At 50.6% G+C, this 15,837-nt stretch overlaps 1 protein-coding gene across 1 annotated transcript in view; it reads right to left on the bottom strand.

Moving 5' to 3' along the window:
• The window catches only part of CEP120 (centrosomal protein 120), a 167,634-nt gene that overhangs the window by 94,420 nt on the left and 57,377 nt on the right, over positions 1 to 15,837 (bottom strand). The window contains exon 13 of the mRNA XM_075324926.1: positions 9,721 to 9,864. Coding sequence (XP_075181041.1) covers positions 9,721 to 9,864 — 144 coding nt within the window. The remainder of the gene's footprint in view (positions 1 to 9,720; positions 9,865 to 15,837) is intronic.

Below are 15,837 nucleotides of genomic sequence, written 5' to 3'. Positions count from 1 at the left end.
CATGTAGCTCCAGCCTCTGTACCCGCAATGGGTACCTCAACCTTAACAGCACCGCCGACTTAGTGGGGTGAGAAGGGAGCATGCCGGGGGCCCTGTGGGGGCCCTCTTTTCTTCCAACCGATAAAATCAGCAGCTGCTGCTGACTAAAATGGAGATGCATGAGTGGATGTGTGCCTCCTTCTACACAAAGCATAAAACTGATGAGCCCGTGATGCACGGGAGGGTGTATAGGCAGAGGGGAGGGGTTACACTTTTTAAAGTGTAATACTTTGTGTGGCCTCCGGAGGCAGAAGCTATACACCCCAATTGTCTGGGTCTCCCAATGGAGCGACAAAGAAATCACAAGTCAAAAACTGTCCAATGGTTCTGTGTCCCCCAATAAGACGAAAGAGAACTTTTTATGTGCTGTGCAATCAGCTGTGCAATCAACTTTTTGATTGCACTTTATTTCACTTTTTTGGCAGTATGATGAACAAGCATAGTTTTTCCCAGAAAACAAAACAAATTGGTATCATATTTTACTTAATTTTATTATTCTTTATTTTGTGATTTTTTTTTTATTTATTAGATGTATATTTTTACCATTTTAACATTTTTACTTAGTCCCACTATGTGACTAACTTTTGTCACTCTAGAAACTGCTACGAGTAATGCATTGGAATGCATTATACCTGTCAGTGTTACACTGACAGAACACCTTTTAGACCATGCTGTTGGCCTGATCTAACTGGCTACTATACCTGATAGAGCCAGAGGTTGTCATGATGACCTTGGGTTGCCATAACAACCTTTGGGTCCTCGAGATGCAGTTGCAGGGATGCTGATCGGGTGGAAGAGTGCACGCAATCCCTATCAGTATGGATAGTGGCATTTGGGGTGTTAAATGGCCCAGTGTGGTGCGGAGAGCATCCCTGGCTGTGACAACCATTACCTGGCTATCACTTAAGTCGAGATTCTGGCGTGGTCATGCAGGTACCACTGCTGTGCCACATGATTGCCATGATGCAAGTTTACCTTATGCTGCAGGAAACCCTTTCAGACTATGACGTATGCTGTCGTCAAATGTTGTAAAGGGGTTAAAGAGATTCTCTGAGAAGTAATCTAAGATGAGCAATGTCATCTATTTCAGGCAGCAACACATCCTAAGCAGGGGCATGCTGTTCATATTGAATGTCAGACATTTAATAAGATGTCCCCATTTATTCTGCAGCCCAGCTGTTTCTTAAGTGTTAATCTGCAGGAGGAAAAAATGGCTGTTTATAAAGGGTTAATATGCTAAAATAGAACACAACTGCTTGTAAAGGGTTAATCTGAGTCTTTTGCTACATACTATACAGAGTCAGGAACAGCTGACCTATGTAGAGAAGAATGTAAGATTTCCTTCTACTCCTGCTTTTATCTTTCTCCTCCAAACTGAAGTTGGAGACTCTCCTGTGTTGTTTGCGGCACCCTACCAGTCTCCTCCCATACAGTATCTCCCAGTTTAGAAGCAGGAAGTCTCACATAGCTACTGAAATAGAGAGACAGTGGAGAGCAAGACCTAGGCAACCTTGACCCTCCTCCTATTAACAGAAGTTTTTATCACTCAATGAGGAAATGTTTTCATTTACCTAATTATTCATAATGTATTGGGAAAAAGAAGGGAATTTTGTTACTTACCGTAAATTCCTTTTCTTCTAGCTCCAATTGGGAGACCCAGACGATTGGGTGTATAGCTACTGCCTCCGGAGGCCACACAAAGTATTACACTAAAAAGTGTAAGGCCCCTCCCCTTCTGCCTATACACCCCCCGTGGGATCACGGGCTGCTCAGTTTTAGTGCAAAAGCAAGAAGGAGGAAAGCCAATAACTGGTTAAACAAATTCAATCCGAAGGAACATCGGAGAACTGAAACCATTCAACATGAACAACATGTGTACCCGAACAAACCAAAAATCCCGAAGGAAACAGGGGCGGGTGCTGGGTCTCCCAATTGGAGCTAGAAGAAAAGGAATTTACGGTAAGTAACAAAATTCCCTTCTTCTTCGGCGCTCCATTGGGAGACCCAGACGATTGGGACGTCCAAAAGCAGTCCCTGGGTGGGTAAATTAATACCTCAAGTTTGGACTGTAAAAACAGCCCTTCCCTACATGGAGGCAACCGCCGCCTGCAGGACTCTTCTACTTAGGCTGGCATCCGCCTAAGCGTAGGCATGCACCTGATAACGCTTGGTGAAGGTGTGCAGACTCGCCCAGGTAGCCGCCTGGCACACCTGCTGAGCCGTAGCCTGGTGCCGTAATGCCCAGGACGCACCCACGGCTCTGGTAGAATGGGCCTTCAGCCCTGATGGAACCGGAAGCCCAGCAGAACGGTAGGCTTCAAGGATTGGTTCCTTGATCCATCGAGCCAGGGTGGATTTGGCAGCCTGCGACCCCTTGCGCTGACCAGTGACAAGGACAAAGAGTGCATCCGATCGGCGCAGGGGCGCCGTGCGGGAAATGTAGATTCTGAGTGCTCTTCACCAGATCCAACAATGCAAATCCATTTCATATCGATGAAATGGATAAGGACAAAAGGAAGGTAAGGAGATATCCTGATTGTGATGAAAAGGGGATACCACCTTAGGGAGAAACTCCGGAATCGGGCGCAGCACTACCTTGTCTTGGTGAAACACCAGGAAGGGAGCTTTGGATGACCGCGCTGCTAGCTCGGACACTCTCCGAAGAGACGTGACCGCTACCAGAAAGGCCACTTTCTGTGAAAGTCGAGAAAGTGAAACATCCCTCAGAGGCTCGAAGGGCGGCTTCTGGAGAGCAATTAGTACCCTGTTCAGATCCCATGGGTCTAACGGCCTCAGTACGGAGGGACAATGTGACAAACCCCCTGCAGGAACGTGCGTACCTGAGGAAGTCGTGCTAGGCGCTTCTGAAAGAATACTGACAGCGCTGGAACTTGTCCTTTAAGGGAGCCGAGCAACAAACCTGTTTCCCAACCAGATTGCAGGAAGGAAAGAAAAGTAGGCAATGCAAATGGCCAGGGAGACACTCCCTGAGCAGAGCCCTAAGGTAAGAATATCTTCCACGTCCAGTGGTAGATCTTGGCAGACGTCGGCTTCCTAGCCCGTCACATGGTGGCAATGACGTCATGAGATAATCCTGAAGACGCTAGGATCCAGGACTCAATGGCCACCCAGTCAGGTTCAGGGCCGTAGGATTCAGATGGAAAACGGCCCTTGGGACAGTAAGTTTGGCCGGTCTGGTAGTGCCCCCCGGCTGGCCGACCGTGAGATGCCACAGATCCGGGTACCACGACCTCCTCTGCCAGTCTGGGGCGACGAGGATGGCGCGGCGGCAATCGGAGCTGGTCTTGCGTAGCACTCTGGGCAACAGTGCCAGAGGGGGAAACACATAGGGTAGCTGGAACTGCGACCCATCCTGAACTAAGGCGCCTGCCGCCAGAGCTCGTTGATCGTAAGACCACACCATGAAACTCGTGACCTTGGTGTTGTGCCTAGACGCCATTAGGTCGACGTCCGGCCTCCCCCGAAGGCCCCAGATTTCCTGAAACACGTCCGGGTGCAGAGACCATTCCCCTGCGTCCATACCCTGGCGACTGAGGAAGTCTGCTTCCCAGTTTTCTACGCCCGGGATGTGAACTGCGGATATGGTGGATGCTCTGTCTTCCACCCACATCAGAGTCCGCCGGACTTCTTGGGAGGCTTGCCGACTGCGTATTCTGCCTTGGTGGTTGATGTATGCTACCGCTGTGGAGTTGTCCGACTGAACTCGGATCTGTTTGCATTCCAGCCACTGCTGGAAGGCTTGCAGGGCAAGATACACTGCTTAGATTTCCAGAACATTGATCTGAAGGGTGGACTCCTGCTGAGTCCACGTACCCTGAGCCCTGTGGTGGAGAAAGACTATTCTCCACCCTGACAGACTCACGTCTGTCGTGACCACCGTCCAGGATGGGGGTAGGAAGGACCTTCCTTTTGACAATGAGGTGGGAAGAAGTCACCACTGAAGAGAGTCCTTGACCGTCTGAGAAAGGGAGACGTTCCTGTCTAGGGACGTCGACTTCCCATCGCTTTGGCGGAGAATGTCCCATTGAAGTGGACGCAGATGAAACTGCGCGAAAGGGACTGCCTCCATTGCTGCTACCATCTTCGCTAGGAAGTGCATGAGGCGTCTTAAGGGGTGTGACTGGCCTTGAAGGAGAGACTGCACCCCCGTCTGTAGTGAACGCTGTTTGTCCAGCGGAAGCTTCACTATCGCTGAGAGAGTATAAAACTCTATGCCAAGATATGTCAGTGATTGGGTCGGTGTCAGATTTAACTTTGAAAAGTTGATGATCCACCCGAAACTCTGGAGAGTCTCCAGCGCAACGTTCAGGCTGCGTTGGCATGCCTCTTGAGAGGGTGCCTTGACAAGTAGATCGTCCAAGTAAGGGATCACAGAGTGACCCTGAGAGTGCAGGACTGCTACCACTGCTGCCATGACCTTGGTGAAAACCCGTGGGGCTGTCGCCAGACCTAAGGGCAGGTCTACGAACTGAAGATGCTCGTCTTCTATAACGAATCGCAGCAAACGCTGGTGCTCTGGAGCAATCGGCACGTGGAGATAAGCATCCTGATGTCTCTTGATGCTAGGAAATCTCCTTGAGACCTTGAGGCAATGACGGAGCGGAGGGATTCCATCCGGAACCGCCTGGTTTACACTGCTTTTTGAGCAGTTTTAGGTCTAGAACGGAACGGAAGAGCCGTCCTTTTTTGGCACCACAACCAGATTGGAGTAAAAACCGTGACCTTGTTCCTGAAGAGGAACAGGGATTATCACTCCTTCTGCCTGCAGAAGAGCATCGGCTCGGTCGAGAGGTGGGGAAGTTCTGAAGAATCGAGCCGGAGGACGAGAACAAAACTCTATCCTGTACACGTGAGACAAAATGTCTCTCACCCACCGGTCTTTGACCTGTGGCAGCTAAATGCCGCCAAAGCGGGAGAGTCTGCCACCGACCGCGGATGCGGAGAGAGAGGGCTGAAAGTCATGAGGAAACCGCCTTGGTAGCGGTTCCTCCGGCTGCCTTCTTTGGGCGTGATTGAGCCCGCCAGGAGTCTGAGCCCCTCTGAGCCTTTTGAGTCCTTTTGGACTAGGAAAATTGGGACCAGCCCGAGCCTGGAAAGGACCGAAACGTCGACTGTCCTTCCTTGGGTTTTGTTTGATCTGGGCTGGTGTAAGGAAGAATCCTTACCCTTGGCCTGTTTAATGATTTCATCCAATCGCTCAGCCAACAGTCTGTCACCAGATAATGGCAAACTGGTTAAGCCCTTTTTGGAAGCAGGAGCTGCCTTCCATTCCCTTAACCCCAAGGGTCTGCGCAAAACCACGGAGTTGGCGTACGCCACCGGCGTACGGCTCGTAGAGTCCAGGACAGCATGAATAGCGTAAGTCGCAATGCATGCGAGGTTAAGGACGCCACCTGCGGCACAGATGTACGTGTGACAGTGTCTATCTGCGCAAGACCAGCTGAAATAGCTTGGAGTGCCCATACGGCTGCGAATGCCGGAGCAAACGACACGCCGATAGCTTCACAGACAGATTTCAACCAGAGGTCCATCTGTCTGTCAATGGCATCTTTAAGTGAAGTCCCATCTTCCACTGCAACTATGGAGGATGGCGCGGCGGAGAAAAGCTTGTCTGGATAAGCGTAGTGTTTCTGGACTGCTCCTCTGAGTCAGAGAGGCCCAAAAAGTACTGAATTTACGCTTGGGATACCTGAAATGGAATTTCTCCTGCTGAAGCTGCCTCCTCCACTGGAGGGGCTGAGGGAGAAATATCCACCAGTGTATTGATGGGCGCTATGAGATCATTCACCATGGCGTCCCATTAGGAGCATCCAGAATGAAAGCGGTCTCAGGATCAGAAACCTGATCAGCTACCTCATCATACAGAGAATCCTCTCGCTGAGACTCTGACCAGTGTGTGAAGTCGAGGGTCTCTCCCAGCGAGCTCGCTTAGGCTGTCTGGGACTGTCGTCCGTGTCAGAGCCTTCAGTCTGGGATGTATGGGACCCCCTTGGAGCACGGATTAGTTCCAACTGAGGGAGACCGGGGAGCCTTGATTCAACAATGCCCATGGTCTGAGTCACCGCCCTGGACTGCAAAGTTGCTAGAATTTTGTTCATAGTCCAAGACATTTTATCAGCAAAAAAACTGCAAACTCTGTCCTCTGGACAGTTTCACAGGTGGCCCTCTCTGGGCCACCACTAGCAGAGACTCTACCCATTAGGGGTTAGTGGAACCTGCCGGTAAAACAGCCTCACGTGCGGTACAGACAGCATAGAAAGCCTGTGCCTTGGCCCCCTTGCTCTATGCTGACGACATGCTGTTGTCTCCTCAGAGCTATCTAGGGGTATATCGCCAAGAAGCGACCGTACAGCCACAAGTCTCAGCCGCGCCGCAGCCTCCAGCGCGGCAGTTTCCCACAGATAAACTCACTCAGCTAAGCTGCAGTGAGTATAGTCCAAGCGCGCAGCGCTGTTGTCCTCGGCGCACTAACACGCCCAGCAATGCTGGCGTGTGTCTGTGTATGGTCTTGCAAATATAAGTACAAGGATAAAGTACACAAAAAAACACTGTGGCAATAGTGGGGTCAGCACCAAGGTGCTGCTTACCGCCCGCATAAGCGGGTAAGTGGTCGCCAGAATCCCTTTGCTGGGTCTCCCAGAGCCTGTGTCCGTTCTCCAGCTTAGATTGCCTGCAGGAATGGCTGCCGGCGTCCTGTGAAGAGGGGCGGGCCGTGGGCGTGCCCCAGACAAGAGCGGGAAACTGGCGTCCCCCTGTGCCCAGTGAGAGGGCTGGAGTATGTAAATAAGACTTCAGCCCTCGGCGCTGATCATTGTACAGCGTCTCGCCCCTTCCCTGACTGGCAGGGTTGGGGGCGGGAACGAAACGTAACTAGGCCGCAAAAGCCGGGGACTAGATTTATAAGCGCTGCCGTCGTAAAAGCACGGCAGCGCGAAAGTCCCCGGCGCACCACAAGTCTCAGCCGCGCCGCAGCTCCAGCAGCGGCTGGCGCGGTAGTTCCCGACACATAAACTCACTCAGCTAAGCTGCAGTGAGTAAAGCCCAAGCGCGCAGCGCTACTGTCCCCGGCGCACTAACACACCCAGCAACGCTGGAGTGTGTCTGTGCATAGACTGTACGGGGACACAGAGTACCTTAACGTTGCAGGGCCTGTCCCTGACGATACTCCGCTCCATTCCAGCAGGATCTCCGGGTCTGTGGATGGAGCCCGGCCTCAGAGCCTGGAGGCCGGTAAGATCCCACTTCACCAGAGCCCTCAGGGGGATGGGGAAGGAAAGCAGCATGTGGGCTCCAGCCTCCGTACCCGCAATGGGTACCTCAACCTTAACAAACACCGCCGACAAGAGTGGGGTGAGAAGGGAGCATGCTGGGGGCCCTAGTATGGGCCCTCTTTTCTTCCATCCGACATAGTCAGCAGCTGCTGCTGACTAAAACAGTGGAGCTATGCGTGGATGTCTGACCTCCTTCGCACAAAGCTTGAAAACTGAGCAGCCCGTGATCCCACGGGGGGTGTATAGGCAGAAGGGGAGGGGCCTTACACTTTTTAGTGTAATACTTTGTGTGGCCTCCGGAGGCAGTAGCTATACACCCAATCGTCTGGGTCTCCCAATGGAGCGCCGAAGAAAGTCTAAATACAATCCTTCATTTTGAGGTTTTATTTTTCTATTGGACTGAAAGATAACCTAAATTACTTTAAAATAAACTGGTCAGGCAGCTAAAGCCATAAAAAGCCCAAATCAGAGACATGCTCCCTAATTGGAAATATTGGAAAGATCTCAGAAAAACTGAGAATAGAAAACATATAGCAAGCAATAAAGATAGCTCACATAATTGGGGTCAGGTCTGGTTCGAGTTGCATCCATTGTTTCACTAAACTTAAGGAAAATAAGATCTATAAATTTCAACAATTTAGGTATGCTTTATCTTCCCTTTTACTTTATAGCTGTTTAACTTACAGATAATAGACAATTTATACAATCCTGGAATCCATATTTTTAAGATCAGCGGTGCATTCAGCACAGAGCCGGCTGTCACTCAAAGTTACGGGGTGTGCTTACAGCCGCCACATATAGTATAGCGAGCAATGACTAAAGCCGCGTTGGGACGTCACCATGACTGAAAGCCAGTGGCTCTTTGGAGAGATAAAGTTCATTTTCTCCCGAGTGCTGCACTTCTGTACAGCGGCCAGGAACCTTCAGAACACTAATAACTTGAAGATTAACCCTATAGATGCAAGTTGGTAGCATAATCGGACAAAACAGGTCCCCTTTTTTTCCCTTTTCAGTCTCGACATATAACCTACCTAACATGGTGTGTGAACAGGCATAGAAAAATAATAACTGCAGCCATGCCAGATCAAAAGTCCAGAATGTTCTAATGGTATTTAATAAAATACGAGTTTACATTAAAACAAAGAATCTCACGAACAGTACAAGAATCCTGCCAACAATATCTATATTACTGCTAGAAATCATGATAAAAGTATGTTGGCATATAATCATTATACAGACCCGGTATGAGAACCCCGGATATATTGCTAAAAGGGTAGGACTGGAATTCATTTATACACAAAACATAGAGGTCACGTCTAGAGCAATACAACTGCTGCCCTAATCAGCCATGCACAGGCCTTCTAAAGGCCCCGTCACACACAGAGATAAATCTTTGGCAGATCTGTGGTTGCAGTGAAATCATGGACATATTGTTCCATTTGTGCACAGCCACAAACCTGGCACTAATTGTCCACAATTTCACAGCAACCACAGATCCGCCGCAGATTTATCTCTGTGTGTGTGACAGGGCCTTTAGTCATGCCTGGAAGCAAATGCAACTAGTTCTCTCACATGGTTGTCTACTAAATGGGCCCAAAGTGGTCTTATATTTAAACAAAACAAAAAAAAAAAAAAAAAAAAAAAAAAAAAAGCTATTCATCTATAAGACCTCTACAAACAAAAAAAAAGGTATTCACCTATAAGACCCCCAATGGTTCACAGCACAATTGCTAGTGTCTCCGGCTGGTCCTCGGTTAACTAAGCAAAACAGACATTTTTTTTCCTCAATCTGCAGTCCTGCTGTGTGCTCAGTCTCCGTGCCCTGCTGTAAACCTTTCTGATGGACCCCGCAGAGCAGGTTCAAAAATGAGCACGGAGGACTGAACCCTGGGAGAAACAAGCCTACTGTGCTCAGTCAGCCAAGGAGGAGTTTTGTATTTTTTTTTCATCTCCTGTCACAGCCCTGCTCCATGGAAGAATTAACTATTCAGGTACGTTTGTTCACGATGCTGCTCTTCCGATTGTCGAGACACGTCTCAATCTGTTTTTTCAGGCTGCAACCCATCTGACAAGTGTCTAGAAGAAGTTGCAGATTGAAATATAGGACGACTGCAATTTTTATCACTTTCTAGGTGAAACCCTTGAAAGGATTGGTTGAACTACTCTGCTGCATGCAATAACCATATTTTTCTTTGTTTAACTTTTGCCTTCATCACTGCAAACAACTTATATGCTTGCAAACTAAAATATCTATCTATCTCTATATCTATATCTCTATATCTATCTATCTATAAAAAGGGAACATATGGAGGAGTGACCTTTGGAGAAAAGTTGAGAAGGCTTCCACAGTAAAATCAACATTCACAATTGAGTCCTCCACACCGCGTACCTGAGATGTGAAAACTTCCTCCTGCATTTCCTTCCACATTTCCAGCTCAAGGGCAGCTTTGTACTCAAGGGTTTCACGTGGCTCAGAAACATGTTTCGGAGAAGAAGGTGATTTCTGGGGAGGAGGATTCGGAGGAGCTGAATTCTGGAAATGTACAAAAATTAAAGCGTTACAATTAAATGGGAAACACATCATAGGAAGGACATGAAACTCCAGAAAAAAGCAAGAGCTGCTCATAGCTTTAAAGTATGGTCCTATCTTTTATTATTTTACCAAGTGATCAATTATTACCATTTCTTTTATTGTATGCTACGATTACATGCTAGGCCTTACTGACATCACAGCCTTGTATCAGATGTATAGATTGTGCACAGCGTCTACCTCTAAAGGCCGCTTTACACGCTACAATGAAGGGAATTTTGTTTACTTACCGTAAATTCCTTTTCTTCTAGCTCCAATTGGGAGACCCAGACAGTGGGTGTATAGCTACTGCCTCTGGAGGCCGCACAAAGAACTACACTTAAAAGTGTAAGGCCCCTCCCCTTCTGGCTATACACCCTCCCGTAGGAGTACGGATTCCTCAGTTTTAGTACCAAAGCAAGAAGGAGGAAAGCCAATAACAGTTTCAAAAACAAATTCAATCCGATAACAAGATCGGAGAACTTAAGAAACAACATGAACAACATGTGCACCCGAAAAACGAAACCCTAAGAACAAATAGGGCGGGTGCTGGGTCTCCCAATTGGAGCTAGAAGAAAAGGAATTTACGGTAAGTAAACAAAATTCCCTTCTTCTTTTTCGCTCCTAATTGGGAGACCCAGACAGTGGGACGTCCAAAAGCAGTCCCTGGGTGGGTAAAAAGATACCACATGAACGGGCTGTCAGACAGCCTCTTCCTACAGGTGGGCCACCGCCGCCTGAAGGACCTGTCTACCTAGGCTGGCATCTGCCGAAGCGTAGGTATGCACTTGATAGTGTTTGGTAAACGTGTGCAGACTCGACCAGGTAGCCGCCTGGCACACTTGCTGAGCCGTAGCCTGATGCCGCAATGCCCAGGACGCACCCACGGCTCTGGTAGAATGGGCCTTCAGTCCAGATGGAATCGGAAGCCCAGCAGAACGGTATGTGTGAAGAATTGGTTCCTTGATCCACCGCGCCAGGGTGGATTTGGAAGCTTGCGATCCCTTATGCTGACCAGCGACTAGGACAAAGAGCGCATCAGAACGGCGTAGAGACGCCGTGCGAGAAATGTAAATCCTGAGTGCTCTCACCAGGTCCAACAGATGTAAACCCTTTTCAAATTGGTGAACTGGATGCGGACACAAAGATGGCAAAGTGATATCCTGATTGAGATGAAAGGAAGAAACCACCTTGGGAGAAAACTCTGGAATTGGACGCAGTACTACCTTGTCTTGGTGAAACACCAGGAAGGGAGATTTGCAAGATAACGCCGCTAGCTCGGACACTCTTCGAAGAGACGTGACCGCCACAAGAAAAACTACCTTTTGTGAAAGCCGAGAAAGGGGAACCTCTTTCAAAGGCTCGAAAGGCGGCTTCTGGAGAGCAATGAGAACCTTGTTCAGATCCCAGGGTTCCAATGGCCGTCTGTAAGGAGGAACGATATGACAAACTCCTTGGAGAAACGTGCGTACTTTAGAAAGCCGTGCCAAGCGCTTCTGAAAGAATACGGATAGCGCGGAGACTTGACCCTTAAGCGAGCTAAGCGACAAACCTTTTTCCAACCCAGACTGCAGGAAGGAAAGAAAAATTGGCAATGCAAATGGCCAGGGAGAAAACCCTTGAGCCAAGCACCACGCTAAGAATATCTTCCACGTCCTGTGATAGATCTTAGCTGAGGATGGTTTCCTAGCCTGTCTCATTGTGGCAACAACTTCATGAGATAAACCTGAGGCCGCTAGGATCCAGGACTCAATGGCCACACAGTCAGGTTCAGGGCCGCAGAATTCAGATGGAAAAACGGCCCTTGAGACAGCAAGTCTGGTCGGTCTGGTAGTGCCCACGGTTGGCCCACCGTGAGATGCCACAGATCCGGGTACCACGACCTTCTTGGCCAATCTGGAGCGACGAGTATGGCTCGATGGCAGTCGGACTTGATTTTCCGGAGAACTCTGGGTAACAATGCTAGAGGTGGGAACACATAGGGGAGTCGGAATTGCGACCAATCCTGAACCAAGGCGTCTGCCGCCAGCGCTCGGTGATCGTGAGACCGTGCCATGAAAACTGGGACCTTGTTGTTGTGCCGTGACGCCATCAGATCGACGTCCGGCGTCCCCCAGCGGCAACAGATCTGCTGAAACACGTCCGGGTGAAGGGACCATTCTCCTGCGTCCATGCCCTGGCGACTGAGAAAGTCTGCTTCCCAGTTTTCCACGCCTGGGATGTGAACTGCGGATATGGTGGACGCTCTGCTTTCCACCCACGTCAAAATCCGCTGGACTTCTTGAAAAGCTTGGCGACTGCGTGTTCCCCCTTGGTGGTTGATGTACGCCACCGCCGTGGAATTGTCCGACTGAATCCGAATCTGCTTGCCTTCCAGCCATTGTTGGAAGGCTCGCAGGGCAAGATAGATTGCTCTGATTTCCAGAACATTGATCTGCAGGGTGGACTCTTCCTGCGTCCACGTCCCCTGAGCCCTGTGGTGGAGAAACACCGCTCCCCACCCTGATAGGCTCGCATCCGTCGTGACCACTGCCCAGGACGGGGGAAGGAACGACTTTCCCTGTGACAATGAGGTGGGGAGAAGCCACCAACGCAGAGAGTCCTTGGCCGTCTGAGAGAGGGAGACAGTCCTGTCGAGGGACGTCGATTTCCCATCCCATTGGCGTAGAATGTCCCATTGTAGAGGGCGCAGATGAAACTGCGCGAACGGGACTGCCTCCATTGCTGCTACCATCTTTCCTAGGAAATGCATGAGGCGCCTCAGTGAGTGCGACTGGCTCTGAAGGAGAGATTGCACTCCAGTCCGTAGCGAGCACTGCTTGTCCAGTGGAAGCCTCACTATCGCTGAGAGAGTATGAAACTCCATGCCAAGATAAGTCAGAGATTGGGTCGGGGTTAGATGAGACTTTGGAAAGTTGATAATCCACCCGAAACTCTGGAGAGTGTCTAGTGCCACCTTCAGACTGTGTTGGCATGCCTCTTGAGAGGGTGCCTTTATAAGCAGGTCGTCTAGATACGGGATGACCGAGTGACCCTGCGAGTGCAGAACAGCTACTACTGCTGCCATGACTTTGGTGAAGACCCGGGGGGCTGTTGCCAGACCGAAAGGTAACGCTACGAACTGCAGGTGTTCGTCGTGTATGACGAAGCGTAGGAAACGCTGATGCTCTGGTGCAATCGGCACGTGGAGATACGCATCTTTGATATCTATTGATGCTAGAAAATCTCCTTGAGACATTGAGGCTATGACGGAGCGTAGGGATTCCATCCGGAACCTCCTGACTTTTACGTGTCTGTTGAGCAACTTTAGATCCAGGACGGGTCGATACGATCCGTCCTTTTTTGGGACCACAAACAGATTGGAGTAAAAACCGTGACCTTGTTCCTGAAGAGGGACGGAGGTCACCACTCCTTCCGCCTTTAGAGCGGCCACCGCCTGCAACAGAGCATCGGCTCGGTCTGGTGGTGGAGAAGTTCTGAAGAAACGAGTTGGCGGACGAGAACTGAACTCTATCCTGTACCCGTGAGACAGAATATCCCTCACCCAACGGTCTTTGACGCGTGACAGCCAAATGTCGCCAAAGTGGGAAAGCCTCCCACCGACCGCGGGTGTGGGAATCGGAGACCGCAAGTCAGGAGGACGCCGTCTTGGCAACGGTTCCTCCGGCTGTCCTTTTTGGGCGTGACTGAGACCTCCAAGAATCTGAGCGTCTCTGGTCTTTTTGAGTCTTTTTTGACGAGGCGAATTGTGACCTGCCCGGTCCTCGAAAGGACCGATAACCAGACTGACCCTTCCTCTGTTGGGGTTTGTTTTGTCTGTGTTGCGGTAAGGATGAGTCCTTACCCTTGGAGTGTTTGATGATTTCATCCAAACGCTCTCCAAACAATCGGTCACGAGAAAAAGGCAAATTGGTTAAGCACTTCTTGGAATGAGAATCTGCTTTCCAATGTCTCAACCACAGGGCCCTACGCAAAACAACGGAGTTGGCTGACGCCACTGCCGTGCGGCTTGTAGCGTCAAGAACAGCATTAATCGCGTACGACGCGAATGCCGCCATTTGCGAGGTCAATGGTGCTACCTGCGGGGCAAATGCACGTGTGACTGAGTCGACTCGCGCAAGCCCGGCTGAGATAGCTTGGAGTGCCCATACGGCCGCAAAAGAAGGCGCTAATGACGCTCCAATCGCTTCATAGATGGATTTCAGCCAGAGCTCCATCTGCCTGTCAGTGGCATCTTTAAGTGCCGCTCCATCTTCAACTGCAACCAAGGATCTAGCTGCAAGCCTGGAAATTGGAGGATCCACTTTTGGACACTGGGTCCAACCCTTGACCACCTCAGGGGGAAAAGGATAGCGTGTATCTTTAAGCCGTTTAGGAAAACGCCTTTCAGGATAAGCGTGGGGTTTCTGGATTGCGTCTCTAAAGTCAGCGTGGTCCAGAAAAGTGCTTAATGTACGCTTAGGGTATCTGAAATGGATTCTCTCGTGCTGCGAAGCTGACTCCTCTACAAGAGGAGCTGGTGGGGAAATATTTAACATCTTATTGATGTTAAATATAAGATCATTAACTATGGCGTCACCATCTGGTGTATCTAGATTGAGAGCGGTCCCAGGATCAGAATCCTGATCAGTTACGTCCGCCTCATCACCCATAGATTCATCTCGCTGGGATTCTGACCATTGAGATGAATGTGAAGGCCCGTCATAGCGAGCCCGCTTAGGCTGCCCGGGGCCATCGTCCGAGTCAGAGTCTTCACCCTGAGGTGTATATGCCCGTCCCGGAGCTTGGAGGTAATTCAGCTGAGGGGGACCAGGGGGCAATGATTGCACAGTGTCCGTGGCCTGAAGTACAGGCCTAGCTCGCAATGTGTCAAGAATTTGTGACATAGTGAGAGACATTCTGTCAGCAAAAGCTGCAAACTCAGTTCCTGTCACTTGGACAGCATTCACAGGTGGTACACCCTGGGTCACGTCCAGCAGAGGTCCCGACTGTGCAAGCGCCGCAGGGGCCGAGCACTGCACACAATGGGGGTCCGTGGAGCCTGCCGGTAGAAAAGTCCCACATGCGGTGCAGGAAGCATATAATGTCTGTGCCTTGGCACCCTTGCGTTTTACGGACGACATGCTGCTGGCTCTCTGCAATGTGAGAGAGTCTATAGCCAAAGGGCGACCAGCGCTATGTAATACCAAGTATTTGTAGAAACAAAATACTAAGAATAATACTGGCACAAGAGGGGGTGAGCCCTGAGGGCTGCTTACCGCCCGCTGAATAGCGGGTAAGAGGCGCAGAATTCCTTGTCTGGGTCTCCCCGGCTCCCCTCTGCAGCTCAGCGTGTCAGCAGGAATGGCTGCCGGCGTCTGTGGAGAGGGGCGGTCCGTGGGAGTTTCCAAACAAAAGTGCGGGAAACAGTGTCCCCTCTGTGCCGATTGTGAGGGCTGGAGTATGTAAAACGACTCCAGCCCTCGGCGCTGATGCACTGGCCAGCGTCCCGCCCCTCTCCTGACTGGCAGGTCTGGGGGCGGGAACGAACGGAAGCAGGCCGCAAAAGCCGGGGACTCGAGTTATCAGCGCGGCCGCCGTAAAAGCGCGGGCCGCGCTGAAGTCCCCGGCGCACCACAAGTGCCAGCCGCGCCGCAGTCCCAGCGGCCGGCGCGACCGATTCCCAGAAGTGTGCCTGCTTCAGCGAAGCTGAATGAGGCCATGGCACAAGCGCCGCAGCGCTGATGTCCCCCGGCGCACTACAACACCCAGCATGCTGCGGTGTGAGCGCCAAATGCACGGGGACACAGAGTACCTTGAGGAAGCAGGGCCATGTCCCTGATGTACTCCGCTCCATCCAGCATCTTCTCCAGGGGCTGTAGATGGAGCACGGTCTCAGTGCCTGGAGACCAGTAAATCCCACTTCACCCAGAGCCCTGTAAAAAGGGATGGGGAAGG

This window comes from Anomaloglossus baeobatrachus, chromosome 1 (genome assembly GCF_048569485.1).
Source record: "Anomaloglossus baeobatrachus isolate aAnoBae1 chromosome 1, aAnoBae1.hap1, whole genome shotgun sequence".
NCBI lineage: Eukaryota > Metazoa > Chordata > Amphibia > Anura > Aromobatidae > Anomaloglossus > Anomaloglossus baeobatrachus.
Note: the sequence above shows the minus strand (reverse complement) of the source record. Positions and strands in the feature narration are given on the sequence as shown.